The 18,968-nt window shown below is 35.9% G+C and overlaps 1 protein-coding gene across 1 annotated transcript in view; it reads right to left on the reverse strand.

Moving 5' to 3' along the window:
• Positions 1-312: 312 nt before the first annotated feature.
• LOC149924935 (uncharacterized) overlaps positions 313-18,968 on the reverse strand; it is a 29,017-nt gene continuing 10,361 nt past the window's right edge. Inside the window, exon 4 of the mRNA XM_090160281.1 lies at positions 313-4,398. Within this exon, the coding sequence (XP_090016407.1) occupies positions 3,960-4,398 (439 nt within the window). The 3' untranslated portion in view covers positions 313-3,959. The remainder of the gene's footprint in view (positions 4,399-18,968) is intronic.

An 18,968-nucleotide genomic window follows, 5' to 3' on the forward strand; every position in this document is an offset into this window, starting at 1 on the left:
AATGCTTTGAACATTTTAGAGACCCCTATTGATTTAAAAACTACACCTGGAAAATATTCAAAACTACTCTGGAAAACCTGGAAATATCAGGGAAAATGGTTTTTGAAATATTGTATGAACCCTGATTAATTAACTTGTCATTTATAGCGTAGTTTTGTTTGAGTAGGCAAGTTGCCTAAAGGCGCCACAGCAGCTTTGATGTCAGGCGTTGCTCTAAGCCTTATTTGTTGGTCTAAGAGTTTTAACTTATCTGCTTCTCTGGCATTTAGACAGCTTCCGGGTGAACGCGACGAAATGTAAACGAACTGAAACTGGCAGGAATTAATGATATTTTTATTTGCGATAGAAAAAATATACAACTCCAAGGTACCGAGCGACCTATCTTATACGTGGAAGATATTTTTAGTTTAAATTTGAAGTTCATTTATTTACAATACGCGGAGAACTTGTGAAGTTTCGAAACCGGGCTTCGTAAAGTCAAGATCATTTTATAAAGGCAGTATGAACTTCCATGTTTATGTTGTTTCAACCTAGGAGCAACAAAGACAAGGAGAAAGCAGCTAGCATTCAAAACACGCTAAGGCAGTGTTGTGTACAAATTTCATTGGACAAACTAGTGTTGTAAGGCGGAAAATTTTCCGGAAAATGACCGAGGCCTTTTTTCCGGAACATTTTCCGTATTTTTCCGCAAAAATAAACAATGTTTTCATTCCATGATTTGTCTAATATATTGTTTGCAAATTGAAATAAAGCCGCAATTTCGCCTCATTTTTTCGAATCTAAAAGTAAAACTAAACCTCTAGACTAGTTTAAACTGATTAACAATGTAACACTATTAATGTTTTGTAGTTTGTTTACTGTTATTAGACATTTTATATCGATAAAAAGTTAAAAACATTAAAAACCCTTAAAAAGTAATTTATGTTTCAATTTTTTATTTTCCCGATTTGCGGAAAATTTTCCGCATTTTATTTTTCCGGAAAATTAACAACACTAGAACGAACCTTTACGCTGAAAGTTTTACAGAAAGGGGGAAGACAATTTCAGAATTTTCTCCTTCCGACGGCAGCAGGCGCTAAAGCGTCTAACCAATGAAAATTGTACGCAAGAAAATGGACGACTTTGGACGGGTTGAATTCTCCTTGTGTGGGGTGCTGTGTTTGTTGCTACTAGGTTCAACGAAGTTTATAATTTTGCCATCAGGCTTAACAAAAACTAAAAACTAACGGTGATTGGCGCTAATTACGTTAAAGCCATTCATAGCTCTTGTTAGCGGAGTATTTTCATAGTTTCTACTCCCTAAATTATCTAAAATATGCGAAACTATTACACTTTTAGCTTTAAATAATGTTCGATGTTTATTAATAACCAGTATTTATTTCCTTCCTACCAAAAAGTTTAAGCGACGAAGATTTTGACTCCGACTGCGCTGAAGTGGGCACTACACAACATTGAAGGAAATATAACCTCAGGTATTGGTTGTGGAACACCAACGTTTGCAGCTCTGGCCGCTCTTGGCGTTAGCTTTAAAAATCTTTAACGCCACTGTACAGGGAAATTTGAAAAATTGAAGGGGTCTTCCATAAAGATTACGTTGCAGGTTATATTCCCTTTAAAGAGCTTTCTCACTTCTATTTAAAGGGAATATAACCTGCAAAGCAATCTTTATGGAAGACACCCTAAAATTTTCCAATTACCCTGTACAGTGGCGCCAAACATTTCTAAAGCCAAAGGCAAGAGCGGCCAGAGAGGCAAACGTTGGTGTTCCACACCAAATACCTGATGTTATATTCCTTTAATAACGACGCTCGACGCGTGCTTGGTGTCACCTGTTAAAGGGAATATAACCTCTGTTATTTCTGTCGCCCTCCGAGGGTTCCAATATTGTCCGCTGCTTCCCATGGCTTTTCACACCTGCGGCGCTGATAACCGCTAATTGTGAAGGGAATAAAGGAAATTGATGGGGTCTTCCATAAAGAACGCGTTGGAGGTTCTATTCCCTTTAAGTGGAACGTACCATCGCGCATGCGTCGATCACCGTTATTAAAAGCGCCATCTCTCAATATAGTCATAGTAAAAATCTTCATCATTAGTATTTAAATCTAAGGGCTTCGCATTAGCCCTGCAAACGCAACCACTTGGGATTTTTTGTAAATGCAATATGTAGTTTGAATGTTTAAATAAAACTTTATAAACAAGTATTGAACAACTTACAACTAACACCAATAAAATTTAAGACTATTCCATAAATAAGAAAAACTATTCAGAGTTAAAATACGCGAAGAACTAATATAACGACAAAGGTCTATTTAAAAGATATACGACTCTGATACCAGAAGTTAAATAACCCTAACATTATTCAAGGATTAAAGGGAATATAACCTCAGGTATTTGGTGTGGAACACCAACGTTTGCAGCTCTGGCCGCTCTTGCCTTTGCCTTTAAAAATGTTTGGCGCCACTGTACAGGGAAATTTGAAAAATTGAAGGGGTCTTCCATAAAGATTGCTTTGCAGGTTATATTCCCTTTAAACGCGATCAGTTTGCCGGGTTTTTCTTACGAGATGGCGCTCAGAAATCCATCTCAGAAAAATAGTTATAACTACTACTAAATACAGAATACTTTCGATTTATCGATATATATATAAGGACGTGGAATTTATTTAAAAATGTCTTTAAACGATTAACAAATATTTGGCGTAGTTATGGCAAATTTCGGTGTGTCCTTTCGCAATCCCAGCGACGAGGGCTGCGTTCAGTAACACTCAAGGAACTCACTTCCGGTTTCGAAGTCACGATGCTCATCAGTTGTTCAACGAAATTACCGGCTATAAGAGCCGGAATCTTTAGTTGCTCAACGGTGAAGTTAGGTCATTTGGCGCGAACATCAATTTAACTGCGGGAATCTATATATGTATACACTAGGAAGGCTATGATTCCCATAGAAACGGGCGTGGTTTACAGCGCAGATTTTGGCTCGCGACGGCGACCAGCCACTGATTTTGAAAATGTGCCCAAACTCTAATATTCGACGTAGTTTAAACATTCCAAGTGTATACTTTATAGGTATACGGTTTTCTGTTAACAGTCTTTAAATACGAAGCGATTATTGATAATTCTGTTGTTTTATATAAAGTAAAATATTTTGTCTAAATTATTTGTATACATGGTAATTAGATTTAATCCTTTGCGCGCACGATTACTGCGCTGATATGACGGTGGCTAAATTTGAGCAACGGTCACAACGAAAAATTTTCGGACAACAGTTTATTTTCCTTTGAGTCTAAAGGCCTATTCGCACTAGCCATCATTTAACAACTCGAGACACGTTTTCGTTCACACGTTTTACGAAACGGTTAATATTAACTAAATCATAAGTAACATAAGACAGATAAGTATGGCACTGAGAGATTTCCGTTAAGTAATTGCTTAAAAGGAACTTTCGGAACTGGAAATTCGTTACTTCTTCATTCCATCCCCTCTTTGCCAACATGAATACCGAGTTAGTTTGATGGCGTTAAATACTAAGTCAGTATTAATAATAGCCAAACTTTACCAAGTAAACCTTATTTTTACTTGAAAATTAACACTTAAATTTTACTAAGCCTAAGCAATAGTTCCCAAGACTAGTACAGCGAGAGTTGTCAGTACTTCGCCGCGTTATGATTTGCGCGGTCTTTGGCGAAACACATTATCATTAAAACCAATTATCGTTGTAAGAGTAGTCCGTGTCATACTTATTTGTTTACGTTACTTATAATAAAATTATTATGGTAAAAAATTATCCAAATAGAATATTTGTAGCTAGGCCTCGGTCATAAAGCCCGGTCGTTCTTCGGTACTTGGCCAAGAAAAGCGTTTGCGCCCCCAACGCTTTGCAGAAAGGTTTTCTTCGCGTCCGTGCGGCGCAGCTCGCATTGGTGGACTATGTTTGGCGAATAGGCCTTTACCGAACGCAGCCTATATTTGTCGCACGGGCGAGTTCTTATTCTTGGCTTGGAAGCCGTTGAACAGGTCGTAGCCCCAGTAGTGGTCCTTGATTTTCCCTCCGCAGTTGACGAACCACCTCATTTTGGCCTTGTCCGAGTCGTAGTACCAGATGATGTTGCCCAACAGGCAGCCCAAGGCCAGGAAGAGGAGTGCCAGAGGGGTGCCGGCCAGGATGGCGATCTTGAAGGCCTCGGTGTGCGGGTTGGGCACGGTGAAGATGGGCAGCATGAACCAGGGGCAGATGATGATCATGCCCAGGGACGGAATCAGAGCCATCAGCGAGCAGCGGTCGGTGGTGCGCTGCCGGGAAGCCCTTTCGCGCTCGGCCTCTTCCGGGGACATCCTGGCTCGCCCGAAAACTTCCGGCTCGATTGGTGGGCTCATGGACACCTCCAAGATACTTTCTTGCCTGCCAAACAAAAAAACACCGATTCAATTATAAGCTCTTTTTTAATTTGAATGTCAGAAATTTTTTACAATGAGCGTAGTAAATGTAACGTAGGAATCTCCATATTTTCTAGCTCCAGGAAGTAGAAAGGGCCCCAAAATCCTTTTAAGGCTCCAAAATTTAAAAATAGGGGGTTCCTCCTATACTTGGCCTAATCTTGTATTAATTGGTGGAACTATAAAGTCCAGGGGGGGGGGCGGAAAAGATGGTAGTCACGTGACTTTGTGGAAAACTGCAGCCCCATCTCTATCCTAAGAAATACGAATTATTATTCATTTTCTTTGGCTACTGGCTGTTTAAATTTTGATCGATTCATGTAAATTATCTAATTATTATTATTATTTATAACATCTTGTAATAGAAGGGTGCAAGTTAATTAGCTTTCTGCAGTATCTGGAAGGAATGATTTTTTTCTTTACCGTCGCACGGCCAACTATGAACACGAGTTACCGAATCGAAGTTGGCTGTGATATGGTAGTCACGTGATTTAGTTTTCCCATTTTAACAAGTTGATTAAGACCAAATTTACTTTATAGTTCCGCCTATTAACCCATAGGGATATTCCGGTCAGTGATGCCAGGTCGCGAAATTGGAATTTCCCTTTCCGACCCTTGAAATTTCCCTTTTTGGACTTAAATTTCCCTAGTTTTCCAAAAACGAAAAAAAATTACTTGAGACGTTGTAAAACCAAAATAACATATGTCCCGAAGAAAACAATACTTTTATTTTCATCTCGCAATGAATTAAAACTAGGAACAATTTTATCAGTATAAAAATCACAGTTTGTACTAGGGAAAAACTTAGCAGGCTACAACGGCTGCTTTTGCTCTAATATTGCTATTATCATTAACTTATGCTATTATAGAAATCGCAGCTAACGCCTTTAGCCTTTCTCCAAATTATAAATCATTTTTACAGGCACGATAAAAAAAGACTTCTTGTGGACCCACCAAAATCGAATAAAATGAATTTATTGGTGAAAAGGTGTGAACAGCATAGGGTGACTGACGTCCAATTGGAACCAAGAAAATTGCATAATCTAAACTTTACTTTACACAGAAGCGCACTTACCTGTTATATGTTACTTATACGCGTAGTTAATGTTAAATACGGGTGAACAACGAAAAAAGCTTTCTGTGGGAAAAATAACTAAAATAATTTCAGTGTTTCTATGGTTAATTGTCAGTTTATTAATTTGGAATTTAATTCCTATATATTTCCGTGAATAATGTTTGGGATATTTTAGCCGAACTCTACGTCGTTGTGGCAGTTTTTATTGGGTCAACAGATAGCGGCTGTTGAAATTTATTTTAATGATGACGGGAAGAACAATCTGATAATGGATAAATAAATCATATGGCTTCTTGCGAAAGCGCTTTTGGCTGAGGAAAGTATACCGCTAGCGCCGTTGGGTAAAAAAACCGATAAAACCACGAAAAAGGAAAACTCTTCCATGGAAATTATTTAATTATCTCGGTCCGGCTTCAAATTACTATTCCGGAATTCTCTTTCCTGCCTTGAACGGAGCGGATAATTTTCAAAAATTAATTTACTACCGGTATTTCTTATTTTGCAGGTGTTTTTGAATTTGAAATGATTTTAATAGTATTATTAATATCGTATATAATATAATATTGAAATTAATACCGGTATTTTATTTTTTTTATTTCTACAGTTTTCAGGGCCACCGAGAACGGGCCTGGGCCCCGGTAAAATATAAATTGCGGGACCCAAGAGAGCCATTACTACTGACAGGAATCCATACATCTACTTGGAATGTTTATCGCGGCAGATTTTCGTCTCGATGTCTGACGGTTTTTTTAAGTCACTATGTTAACTTAAAGGGAATATAACCTCAGGTATTTGGTGTGGAACACCAAAGCTTTCAGCTCTGGCCGCTCTTGCCTTTCGCTCTAAAAATGTTTGGCGCCACTGTACAGGGAAATTTGAAAAATTGAAGGGGTCTTCCATAAAGATGGCTTTGCAGGTTATATTCCCTTTAACAAACAACAACGTGAGAGGAGAGCGCGCGCAAAGGGGATTTTTTCTCTCGTAGGCGGGGCCAAAGCCGTCAGAGTGATCTTACCATACGCGATACGGCAGAAGCATTTCAAGTAGAGGTATGGATTCTTGCTACTGGAAATAGCTATATTTTTTCGGAGAGAAACCCGGGATATGTAACCTCGTTTGTTCAAACCCCGGACCCTAGGCTGACGGGCCCCGACAAATTTGTACCGCTCCCAACCGCTCTTGTCGGGCCTAACAGTTTTCTGTAATACTACTGATATAAGTAGTAATATTATATAATAATATCTATATTCACTGTAAAAAGAAAAATTTGACAGTAAGTAAATTGAAATGAAAATGCTAAATTTTAAATTTATTTTTAATGTAATTTGGGTATTTTTGTGGTTTCTTTACTTCTGTGTAATTTGTAAATAAAAAAGGGTATTGTAATATTATAGTTCAGTCGAGGTAGCACAAACGCCACAAACTCTATATTTGACTTTGACGGGTATTTTATTTAAACAACGTTTTCTTTCATCATTCGAGAAAAACGACTATATTTAGTAAATTAGGGATGCACCGATATATCGGTAACCGATATATCGGCCGATATATCGGCTAATTTTTCAAATATCGGTATCGGCCAATATCGGCTTAAGCGAGGCCGATATTAGCCGATACTTCTGGTATTAGAAAAATATTTTCAGGAAAAACTTTAAAAAAAGGCGATACTCAACTAACTAATTAATGGAAAACATTTATTGCCACAACCTTACATTTCCTTTTAAAAAGGTCAGTTGATCGCTGTTGTAGGAAATAATTATTCGCGTCCAAAACGGTCAGGAATCATAAGTGGTTTTTAGACTCCAAAAGCCATAGATCATATCATTTTTTAACAGGTGGTTACGAGAGTAAACAAAAAAGCATAATATTGTGATAGGTAACTTTGTTAATATCGGCCGATATATCGGCTATCCTAGGCCGATAATATCGGCCGATATTATCGGCCACGATTAGCCGATATATCGGCCGGCCGATATATCGGCTGTACCCATATCGGTGCATCCCTAATTTAGTTCAGAAAAGTTCAATTTAACTATTAATTTATTTCGCGCAACTTTAATGAAAGTTATATTTAACAATTTAATTAATTTAATCATAAAATAACAAAATATTTGGTAGATTATCAATTATTGTATCAAAAAATAATTTAAAGCAATTCACCGAGAGATGGCGTTACAGTTTTAAGTCGGTAAACGGGTTACGTTCTCAGTATGCTACCTGAGAGAAAAAGTCAAGTAAGTCGAAAGAAATTCGAAATAATTAGACTCCTTGAGTGTTTTGAAATTAAAGTGACTCAGTACAAAATTTTCAATACATCCATTCAGAGTGCCCTATATGTGAGCAGTCTATTGCAACTTATAGTGAAATTCTTCACCAATTATTGCATGGTGGTCGCTATTCAGCAGACATCTTTTACGCTCAGGGTTCCGTTGAATTCCAACGTTAATTATAAGTTGCAATGGACTGCTCACATATTGGGCACTCTGAATGTTTATTAGGTATACTGATATCGGCAGATTTCCGAGGATTGCCAGAGTTCCTACACAGTACTGATGAGCCCCAAAAGGGCGAAACCGGTCTACTGTTGGAATCTCTGGCCGAAATTTTGACTTTTGATATTTTCAATATATATTTCCGCTCAATTTTTATCAATTTTCATTATTTATTATCATTGTTATTATGCTAGATTTCTAACTTAAAACTGGTTTTTCTCAAATAGGGGTTTTTAGACTCGCTTGACTCTTGCTCTAAGGTAGCGAGTAGCCCTAATACGTTCTTAATAACACGGGAGTAATCATCGTAGTCCGGTTAAATACATTCGTTATGACATTATCGTCATTATACGACTTGAAATGATGATCTCCCTCTGGTGTCGTGATTGCTATATTTATTATCTCCTGTATTTCCCCATTCGAAAGTTGGTCATTGAAAATAACCTCGTGTCATTACCGTCCACCTAATCTCGCGTCTCATTCATCCGCATTCATACAATGACTTGGACGGCAAATTCACTCTGATGAAGGACACGTAGATCACGAAGCGACAACGCATCGTTATACAAATTAAATTTAGAGAAACAATGCCAGACATCCAATTAACGTACCCATGCCTTCAAGATGCCATAAGGGATAACTAGTAGTAGCGTAAGTCATATTAAGATATAAGTATGACACTTTTTGTTTCTCCAGACGTAATTTTTATTTCGTTGCCCCCCTACACAAGCGGGGGACCGAAATATTGCGATCGAAATGGAACATGAGAGCCGCCGCCGCTCCCATCCGCAAGGAATCTTACTGATCGGTGGGCATACTCACTTAAGATCGCTCGCTCGAAAGTGAGTACTCGAAAAAACGTGCTTGGTGGTAAATTTGCTCGCTCGATCAAAATAAAATTTTAAGTTTATAGCAAAATAAACCTACCTTTTAATACGGAAAATAACAGTTTATTGGGTAACTTTCGGATCGGCGCCTACATATACAGATTCCTAAAATTTTTAGATATTTGTGAAAGAACGGCGATTAATGGGTCATTTCATTAACCAAACGATTTTATGCTGCCTGTTTAAATGGAATACGGGCAACGAAATAATATTATCGCCTTCTTGGCGAACTTGTTTAATAACAGTCTGTTTTTCCAATAATCATGTAAATCATTACTTAGCTACATAAAGACTGACTGAGCTGTTGGTAGTCTTTGTAACTGCAGTCAAGCCTCATTTTTAATGGAAACGCGGAAACATTCCAAAAGTATTAGCCTAGCCTAGCTGATTAAGTAGGGGACCCGATACTAGTCTAGAGAGAGCAAAGCCCGAGGTAGCCCAACATCTCTTAAGCAAACCGCCATCTAGGAGCAACAAACACAGCACCCCACACAAGGAGAACCCAACCCGTCAAAAGATGTGCGTTTTCTTGCGTACATTTTTCATTGGTTAGACGCTTTAGCGCCTGCTGCCGTCGGAAGGGGAAAAATTTGAATTTTTTCCCCCCTTTCCGTTAAACGTTCAGCGTTAATGAAATAATGGAAACTTTTCACCTTTAAACAGCCTTAATGTGTCCAAAAAAGTTAAAGGAAACACTTGTTGCATACCGTACAGGTGAAAAGTTGACATTATTTCAACAAGCACCAAATAAACGGTAATTTTCAGATCCTTTCTCTCGGATTCTCGGAAATATTATTATACTAGGCAATTTCCTTGAAGATGTTTTATTGAAGCGTCTATTATACCAACGAATGTCTCCGGGTCAGACTATCATTAACCGAAATCATTTAGTGTCATACTTATGTAAAATAATGTTACTTACGATATTACATTTAGCCCCCACTTTGATATTTTTTGTAACCTGCAGTGAAATCCCTTTATAATAGTCGAGGGTCTTAATAAATGATGCTATAGTTAATATCTTGAATGAACCCGTAATTTAGACCGTGACGCTTGGAATATAAATTTATATTGTTAAGAGTACAATGTTTTTCAACGCCAAAGAATGCTCGAAGCTATAACGATTGTAAAAGCACGTAATACAACGATTATACGCCATAGTGCTGAATTTATTCAATTATTTCTACTAATCTAAGCACTTTGGTATTTTGGACGCTTATTAAAAGTGTTTAAATTCATTACTTTAATTGCGTCGGCTTATTTAGCGTCGCGAATACTTACTTTTTTTACTGAACTTGACTTAATCAAATTTAAGCATTACCGTAATGACTTTAAAATGTTCAACGAATTTTTAAATATTTTTCACAAATGTTCAAAAGTATATCGTTTGTCTAATATTGCGCTGGCCACTGATAAATAATTGTAAATATTGGCAAATAAAAAATAAAATTTGTATAATTTAATTTAATCCTTTAATATATTTTTTACTTTTACTAAGATTTCAACATTAAAGTTTTTGCAATTTGGGCTATAAGATACAAATATCTATACCTATAGTTGCCAGAATTTGTGCTAGTCCTAAGTTTATTATTGATATCTAATAATTAGATTTTCAAATTATTCTCTTTTCAAAAGGCATATTTTCTTTATTAGGCACTATTTGCCAGTATTTTCCACTGGCCTGGACAAAAATCCAAAAAGGTGCCTTTTTAGAACACCCATCTTTTACAGCTGAGCCAATGACTGTTGAAAATAAATAATTTCATCGACATACCATGGATGAATAACAGGAGAAGTTTAAATTTGACACGCTATTTAGTACAGTGCGACAACCAGGTAACGCTAGCATCGCCTTTCAAAAATAACACTCTGGTTAGTTATCCATGGAAAACTTCCGAGGAGAGGTATATTTTGGCTTTCTAACTTGTTTGGCATTTTTGTTAAAATTCTTTTGTTTTTTGAAAAATATATAAATTGCTAGATCCGCGTTGGATCCAGCTGGATTGATGTCGGTCCAGCAAAAATCCAGCTGGATTGAAAACCCTGCTGGATTGCAATCCCTACCCGCCTTTCGCGTTTAAAGTTTCAAACCAAAGATTGTCTATACTATGTCTATACCTACGTTTCAGGTTTGCCGACCGACGTTTTGAAGAACAATTTACTTTTTCGCTACAAAGACTAAATATAGCGCTCACTAGATTCGCTAGTCCTATGCCGCGTTAATTTCTTCTTTGCTTCGTGTCGAAAACAATACTTTTCCAAAGTTTTACGTTGGCGGTATAGGGAGTTAGAGGCTTCTGCTGGTAGTGATTCTGCCAACAGAGTGAGACAGACTAGTAGCGTATCCTCACTAGCCGAAGTATAGTGTTTCGTCTTGTGTAGACGAAGTTTAAAGCCCCCTTTAAAACCTTGAACTTGTCGCTTTACGGAGAATGCGTTTTCTTCCCCGCATATTATAAACTAGAATAATTGTTTGTTTTTACATAAAGGTGCGTTTGTTGCAGGGGAGGGGGCAATATTATTTCCATAGAGGGACGCGCCTGACTGCCCAAACATAATATGCCCTTTCTTTCGGGGCGCTTAATTGGGGGGGGGGGGGGGGCGCTAATACCTTGATACTAAAATTTATAATTTCCAACTCCGACTCCTAAAATTAGTAAATATACCGAAATTGGCTTTATTTTATTTTTAAATTATGAATTTCGACTTCGTTTGAAAACCAGATTATTTTATTAAGAATACAGGTACATATTTAAACTTTTGGTGCAGTGAAACGCGTGAAATAGTTCTTTTTATAAAATAACCTTGGCCATCTTGTTGAAATGTTGCCTCCCCGTTTCAGCTGGCCCTTAAAGGGCAACGCAAGTGACCATGCAGGGAGGTAAATTATCTTATAGATAAAAAGAACGACTGCGCATGCGCTATCTGCCATAGCCTTTCCCTCTGTAAAAAAGCAGAACCATATTTGCCGAATTTATTTTGTATAAATGCGCCTCTCGCGGTTTTTACGCAAAATCCACGCATTCTTTAGTCGCGAAAATGGCCGAGGAAAGTGAAGTCTCCGTGCTTACCGACAAATCGGATCCTAAACTTCTACAAAATAAATGTAATAAAAAAAGATAAATATTCTGTCGGGGTATAATGATAGGGAAATTGTTAAGGGAGACGGGATATAGGAGTGTGTGTGGTGTTGAATTTTCTTAATCCAATGTGAGGCTAGCGGCAGAGATTTACCGCGTCCAAGGCCTAATGTTTCAACTTCCATTATTAAAAATATTCAATTCACAAATAATTTTATTCCAAAACATTGTTAAATCGAAAATATCAAAGTCCAACTCTATGGTTTACCCCCCTTAACCCCCATTCTCCATATCCTGGGACCAAAGACCCGAGCCTAGACCCCCCACCGGTTCCAGGTAATGGCCGACTAGCGGGCGGCCAAAAAGAGGGGTCGAAATGACCGCGAAAAAGAGAGTGTATAGTAAAAACGTTTTAAATTTTTACAAATATTTGGTCTTAACCAACTTGTTAAAATGGGAAAACAAAATCATGTGACTACCATTTCATAGCCAACTTCGATTTGGTAACTCATGTTCATAGTTGGCCGTACGACGGTAAAGAAAAAAAATTATTCCTGCAGATAGCTAATTAACTTACACAATTATATAATTTAGATGAATCTATCCAAATTTAAACCATTATTAGAAAAATAAAATGAATAATTTTCCACCAAGTCACGTGACTACCATCTTTTCAGCCTAATCTCTCCTTATTGATTAATATACAAATATTTTAGATCATATCTTTTGGTAGTTGAGCAATCCATTTTTTTTGGGTCGGTCGGGTTGGGGATATTCATATACGGGCCTGAAACCAAATCTAATCAGGCGGAATCTCATTGGCTACCTCAAAATGACGTCATCCCTCCCCCCCTCTCATTCCTGGCCACGTAAAAAGCTATTAATACCAAATTGAAAGCGAGGTCGCTGTATTGATAGCTTACAAATTCCTATCACATATTTTAATACGCGCTGTTCTTTTGAATATTCATAATTAGTCCTAATAATATCACTTTTTTATAGTCCGTGTTGCTTTAATTCTACGCCTTGAAATGTTAATTTTAAGGTTACGTCTCTTAAATGTTAATAATTATAAATCCCCTTTCTAAAAATATAAACAGCATCTGGGAACGAAAATATTCTTTTTTTACTTCGCGAAATTAAATTTTGCTGCCTAGGAGCAACAAACACAGCACCCCATGTGATATGAATTTACCGGTTACAATAAAAACGGTAAAACTATCGGTAAATTTACCATGATTTTTTTATTTAATCAAAATAATAGTTGACGTCACAATAATTATTAAAATAGTATTTTTATTTTAACATAGCCCTAGGTTACATTAAACTTAGAGAAACCTCCTGTATAACCCCTTCGAAATACATTTAAATGTATGGAATGTAAAATCACAGTGCCGGAAATTCGGAGTCTTTAACAGGAAAATGATAATAATGATTTGGTTTTCTGGTCGAATGTAAAATGTAATTGTTTCTTCTTTTATCTGAAGTTTAACAACATATTTTTGGGTGGTTTTTGCTTTACAAAAAAATTGTAAATTTACCGGTAAAACCACTCGGTAAATTTACCGTAATTTTAACATTACCGACTCACATCTCTAGGAGAACGCAACCCGCCAAACGTCGTGCATTTTCTTGTGTACAATTCTCATTGGTTAGACGCTTTACGTAACGGGTACAAGCCTTACTGAAATATGTGACGTTTCATTTCATAATTCTATACCAGAAACTAAATTAATTATAGTAGTTTAAAACGATAAAAATAGTATAATTGGGTTTCTAGATGTTAAATGATAAAATAGAATTCATTTTGAATGTAATTTAATGATTTTAAGGATAATTTAAGGATTTAAATAAAAATTTAAAAAAAAACGAGCTCTTTCAATAGAATGATTTAGAAATTAAAAAATAATTTCATAATTTAGAAATTAAAAAGCAACTTAATGATTTATAAATTAAAAAATAATTTCATGATTTAGAAATTAAAAAACAATTTAATGATTTACAAATTAATAAACAATTTTATGATTTAGAAATTAAAAAATAATTTAATGATTTAAAAATTAAAAAGCAACTTAATGATTTAGAAATTAATAAACAATTTAATGATTTAGAAATTAAAAAAGAATTCGATGATTTAGAAATTAATAAACAATTTAATGAATTAGAAATTAATAAACAATTTAATGATTTAGAAATTAATAAACAATTTAATGATTTAGAAATTAATAAACAATTTAATGATTTAGAAATTAATAAACAATTTAATGATTTAGAAATTAATAAACAATTTAATGATTTAGAAATTAATAAACAATTTAATGATTTAGAAATTAAAAAACAATTTAATGATTTAGAATTGAAACTTAACCGAAAATAAATGGAAATATCGATAGGTTGATTGTTTGAAATGTCAGTTACTGTAATCCGATGACTGTTTCAAAATTGCTCTTCGCTAGACCAACGTTATAGTGTAAATTGTTGTCGCTTCCTAATTTCCAATGTAAAAATCGGAGAGGAGTCTCAGAAATTACCGGGGGAAACAGAAAAAACAGGTAGATAGATAGCCGAACTACAATGAATAACTTACGCTTTTCATCAGCGTTTTTAGGTAGTGTATTTTTTACCCACAGTGCAACACCTACTTGTTAACTCGAGAAAGTAATTGAAAAACCGGAAATTACAAAACGAACGCTCCCCGTAACGCGACCCATATTGTGAAAATCGGTCGTGTATTCAAATAATACAATCCCGACACAACAATACGCAATCGCGATGAATGACAATAAAAAGTATACTCGCAACATTACCATTTTCGAGGTGGCTGAAGACCGTACATGGAAACGGCGTAGGCCATTTCAGGTCACTGAAGAACGTTCAAATCCCGCGACAAAACTAACTCAACTCGAACAATAGCGGTAAATATTAGTTATCACTAACGAGACATCCACATTTTAACTCGACTGCGACGTGAAGTTTCGTGATATTTGGAGGATTGGAGATGGTTTTGGTGACGGTCCCAACGACGCCCAAATTACGGCTGAAATGTTTTCTTTTTCACTTCGGAAAAAAAGTGGATCGCAGTTTCCTTTTGTGGTATTCGCATGGCCGACGGTCCGAGTGCCGATCTGTTATTGAGATTTTACGGCCGAAATTCCCTTTCTCGAGAAATTTCGAAATATTTATTTTTTACCGTATTATTTGGTCTTTCTCTAATGGTGTGGTTTTGATATACATCTAGTGATACACGTTGTCTTTTTTACCCGGTCATTTTAGTAAATAATGTTGATATGTTATGAAATTGCGTTTTGTTGCTGTGGTTGTTTTGGTAATTTTTTTATGTCGATGTGATTTTTAGCTTTACTTCCAATACACGTCAGGGGAAAAAGGGAATTTTCGCGATGAAAATAGGGTAAAATTATCTAAAATAGGGACCAAATAGGGATCAATGTAAAACCAAAAAGTTATTTATTTGAACTAAATTCCAAAACTCCGTCCTAGGATTTAAAAATGTTTTGTGGCACCACCTTGTGTACTATGTTCAAACTATTTTATCATTAATCCTCAGATTTTATTATTATGTAATATGTATAAACATATTTTAATAAAATGTTCGATTCCCTGGATTACATGAAACTAGGGTACTTTAGACACCAAATTTCAATTTTAGGGTAAGAAAATTAGGGTTTTAGGTATTTTAGAGACTTGGTGAGATCCCTGCCTCAGCTATAAAATCGAATCAGCCCCGTATCCTCATAGTTCACTCAAACTTACAAGGAGACATGCCGAGGTGTTTCTCCCTGATTTGTTTAAAACTCGGGGGTTAAGTAGACCTTCATGTACCTTGAAAGCTCCCAAAGGGAAAAGTTTCAATGGCTATTCGTTTTGCCATGGCAACTAAAAATGTTTTTCACAACTCAAGTTTAAGCTTTCTCTACTTAAAATAGCTTGGGTAAATCACGGATTGTAAACTCTTACGATTTTATCGATTCTACCCATTTTTATCGATTTTACCGAATTATTTTGCCTAAATTTTATCTATTTTACCGAATTGTTTGGCCAAAATTTTAATTTTTTAATTTTTTTAAAATGGCAATTCGTGGTTTTCCCATGCTATTTTACGTATAGCTAAAGTTTAAACTGGCTTTTTAAAAACATTTTTGGTTGCCATGACGAAACGAATGGAGATTGAAACTTTTCCCTTTAGGAGGTTTCAAGGTACATGCAAATCTACTTAACCACCGAGTTTGAAACAAATCGCGGGGAAACACCTCGGGATGCCACCTTGTTAGTCTTCCCACGCGATTGAAGTACACTCCAGTACACTCCGGTGACATTTCATAGTCATTCTGCTTAAGTATAAATAAATCAATTCTTTATGGCGCCAACAAGAAAAAGTTTTTTTTTGGTCGGTACGAGAAGATACTACACTTTGATCTTAGGCAAACGATAAAGTAGCGAATTGTTAAATTTCGGTGCAGGTCCATTACCCCTACCCCATGGAACATTTAGGAACGATGAGAAACCTCCTCCGATTTACCTCACGTAATTTTCGAATGGCCACTTATTTAAAGTGGTGTAGGCTTATGTACTTGTCCATCTTGTTGCGATACCTCGACGTCGGAATTGGTTCAATAGCGCGTAACGGATATTTGGCCGTCCTTCCCCTTCCCCTCCATAAGCCGACACCAATTACATTCGTTCCCGCCGAGTTACTAGTCCGTAGAGCTGAGAATTCTGGCCGAAATGAGTTTACATTAACTAAAGTATCACCTTTCTCAGAGTGAAAGTTAGCTTTTACACAACCGTGAACGCTGCTGTTTAAAACCAGTTTAAGCAAAAATAATTTTTAGGTTAAAACAAGAATGTTTCAAGTTATTTATTTATTTATTTATTTAAAGGGAGTATGAACATTGTAGGGGGTGAGTTGAGAAGTATGCGTAATATCAGTAATCATAATGAATCTCGCGTAATATCAGTAATCATAATGAATCTCGCGTAATATCAGTAATCATAATGAATCTCGCGTAATATCAGTAATCATAATGAATCTCGCGTAATATCAGTAATCGTAATGACTCTCGCGTAATATCAGTAATCGTAATGAATCTCGCGTAATATCAGTAATCGTAATGAATCTCGCGTAATATCAGTAATCGTAATGAATCTCGCGTAATATCAGTAATCGTAATGAATCTCGCGTAATATCAGTAATCGTAATGACTCTCGCGTAATATCAGTAATCGTAATGAATCTCGCGTAATATCAGTAATCGTAATGAATCTCGCGTAATATCAGTAATCGTAATGAATCTCGCGTAATATCAGTAATCGTAATGAATCTCGCGTAATATCAGTAATCGTAATGAATCTCGCGTAATATCAGTAATCGTAATGAATCTCGCGTAATATCAGTAATCGTAATGACTCTCGCGTAATATCAGTAATCGTAATGAATCTCGCGTAATATCAGTAATCGTAATGAATCTCGCGTAATATCAGTAATCGTAATGAATCTCGCGTAATATCAGTAATCATAATGAATCTCGCGTAATATCAGTAATCGTAATGAATCTCGCGTAATATCAGTAATCGTAATGAATCTCGCGTAATATCAGTAATCGTAATGAATCTCGCGTAATATCAGTAATCTTAATGAATCTCGCGTAATATCAGTAATCGTAATGAATCTCGCGTAATATCAGTAATCGTAATGAATCTCGCGTAATATCAGTAATCGTAATGAATCTCGCGTAATATCAGTAATCATAATGAATCTCGCGTAATATCAGTAATCGTAATGAATCTCGCGTAATATCAGTAATCATAATGAATCTCGCGTAATATCAGTAATCTTAATGAATCTCGCGTAATATCAGTAATCGTAATGAATCTCGCGTAATATCAGTAATCGTAATGAATCTCGCGTAATATCAGTAATCGTAATTTTTTTAAGTAATCTCTTGAAATATTTAATCCGGTGTACACATTTTCAGCGAGTTATTTCCCCCTCGCATTCTCCTAAGAGTATAACTGTAAGATCGTTATCGCGATCAGATAAAGTAGAAAATAGAGACAGTACTGCCAGCGCGGGTTACGCTAGAAGTGGGATCGGCCTATCAATTTTGACACGTGTGTAAAATTGGCGAAACTTGTACCACGATGGTCGGTGATCGGGAAAAGCACTTGGTTTCTCGTGTTCGGAAAATAATCGGAAAATGTTTTGCTCAATACGGGTCAATAAGTCGATGGCAATTCGTGTTCGATTTATACAGAGTTGAAAATAAATTGGGCGTGGAGCCATTCCTCTACCCTATTCAGAGGCAAATACACTATCTATTCGCGCATACCCACTTCGGTAAATAGATACACAGTTCCAGAATAAGTCATTTTTAGCCGGTACACCTGAGTTTAATTTGGAGAATATTTCAACCACGGCTAAAAGGTCAGCCGTGATACCGAAAAGGATCTCCTGCAAAAAATCCTGTAGAAATAGTAAAGGTCTCTAGAATTTCTCTAGAAATATTTAAAAAATTCTTTAGAGCTCTATAATCTATACAGTGTTCTCTAGATATTTTTAAAGGATACTTTAGAGCTCTATAATATTTAAAATATTCGCTAGATATTTATAAATAATCCATTAGAGCTCTATAACCTATAGAGTATTCTCTAGATATTTTATAGAATAATTCTTTAGAGTTCTATAGAATTTCTATGGGGCTTTATAACTTCTAGAGTATACTTTAGATTTTTAAAGAATTCTTCAGAGCTCTATAACCTATGGAGTATTCTCTAGATATTTTTAAAGAACTATTTAGAGCTCTATAAAGTATAGAGATTTTCTCTAGATATTTTTAATGAACTATTTAGAGCTCTATAGAATTTTTATGGAACTATAAAACATAGAGTATTCTCTAGATATTTTCTTAAAGAATCCTTCGGAGTTCTATATAAAAACATAATAATTCTATAATATTGTTCCATATTATACATTTATAATAAAAA

The sequence above is a fragment of the Leiobunum rupestre genome, chromosome 10 (genome assembly GCF_980474605.1).
Source record: "Leiobunum rupestre chromosome 10, qqLeiRupe1.1.hap1, whole genome shotgun sequence".
In the NCBI taxonomy this organism is placed as follows: Eukaryota; Metazoa; Arthropoda; class Arachnida; order Opiliones; family Sclerosomatidae; genus Leiobunum; species Leiobunum rupestre.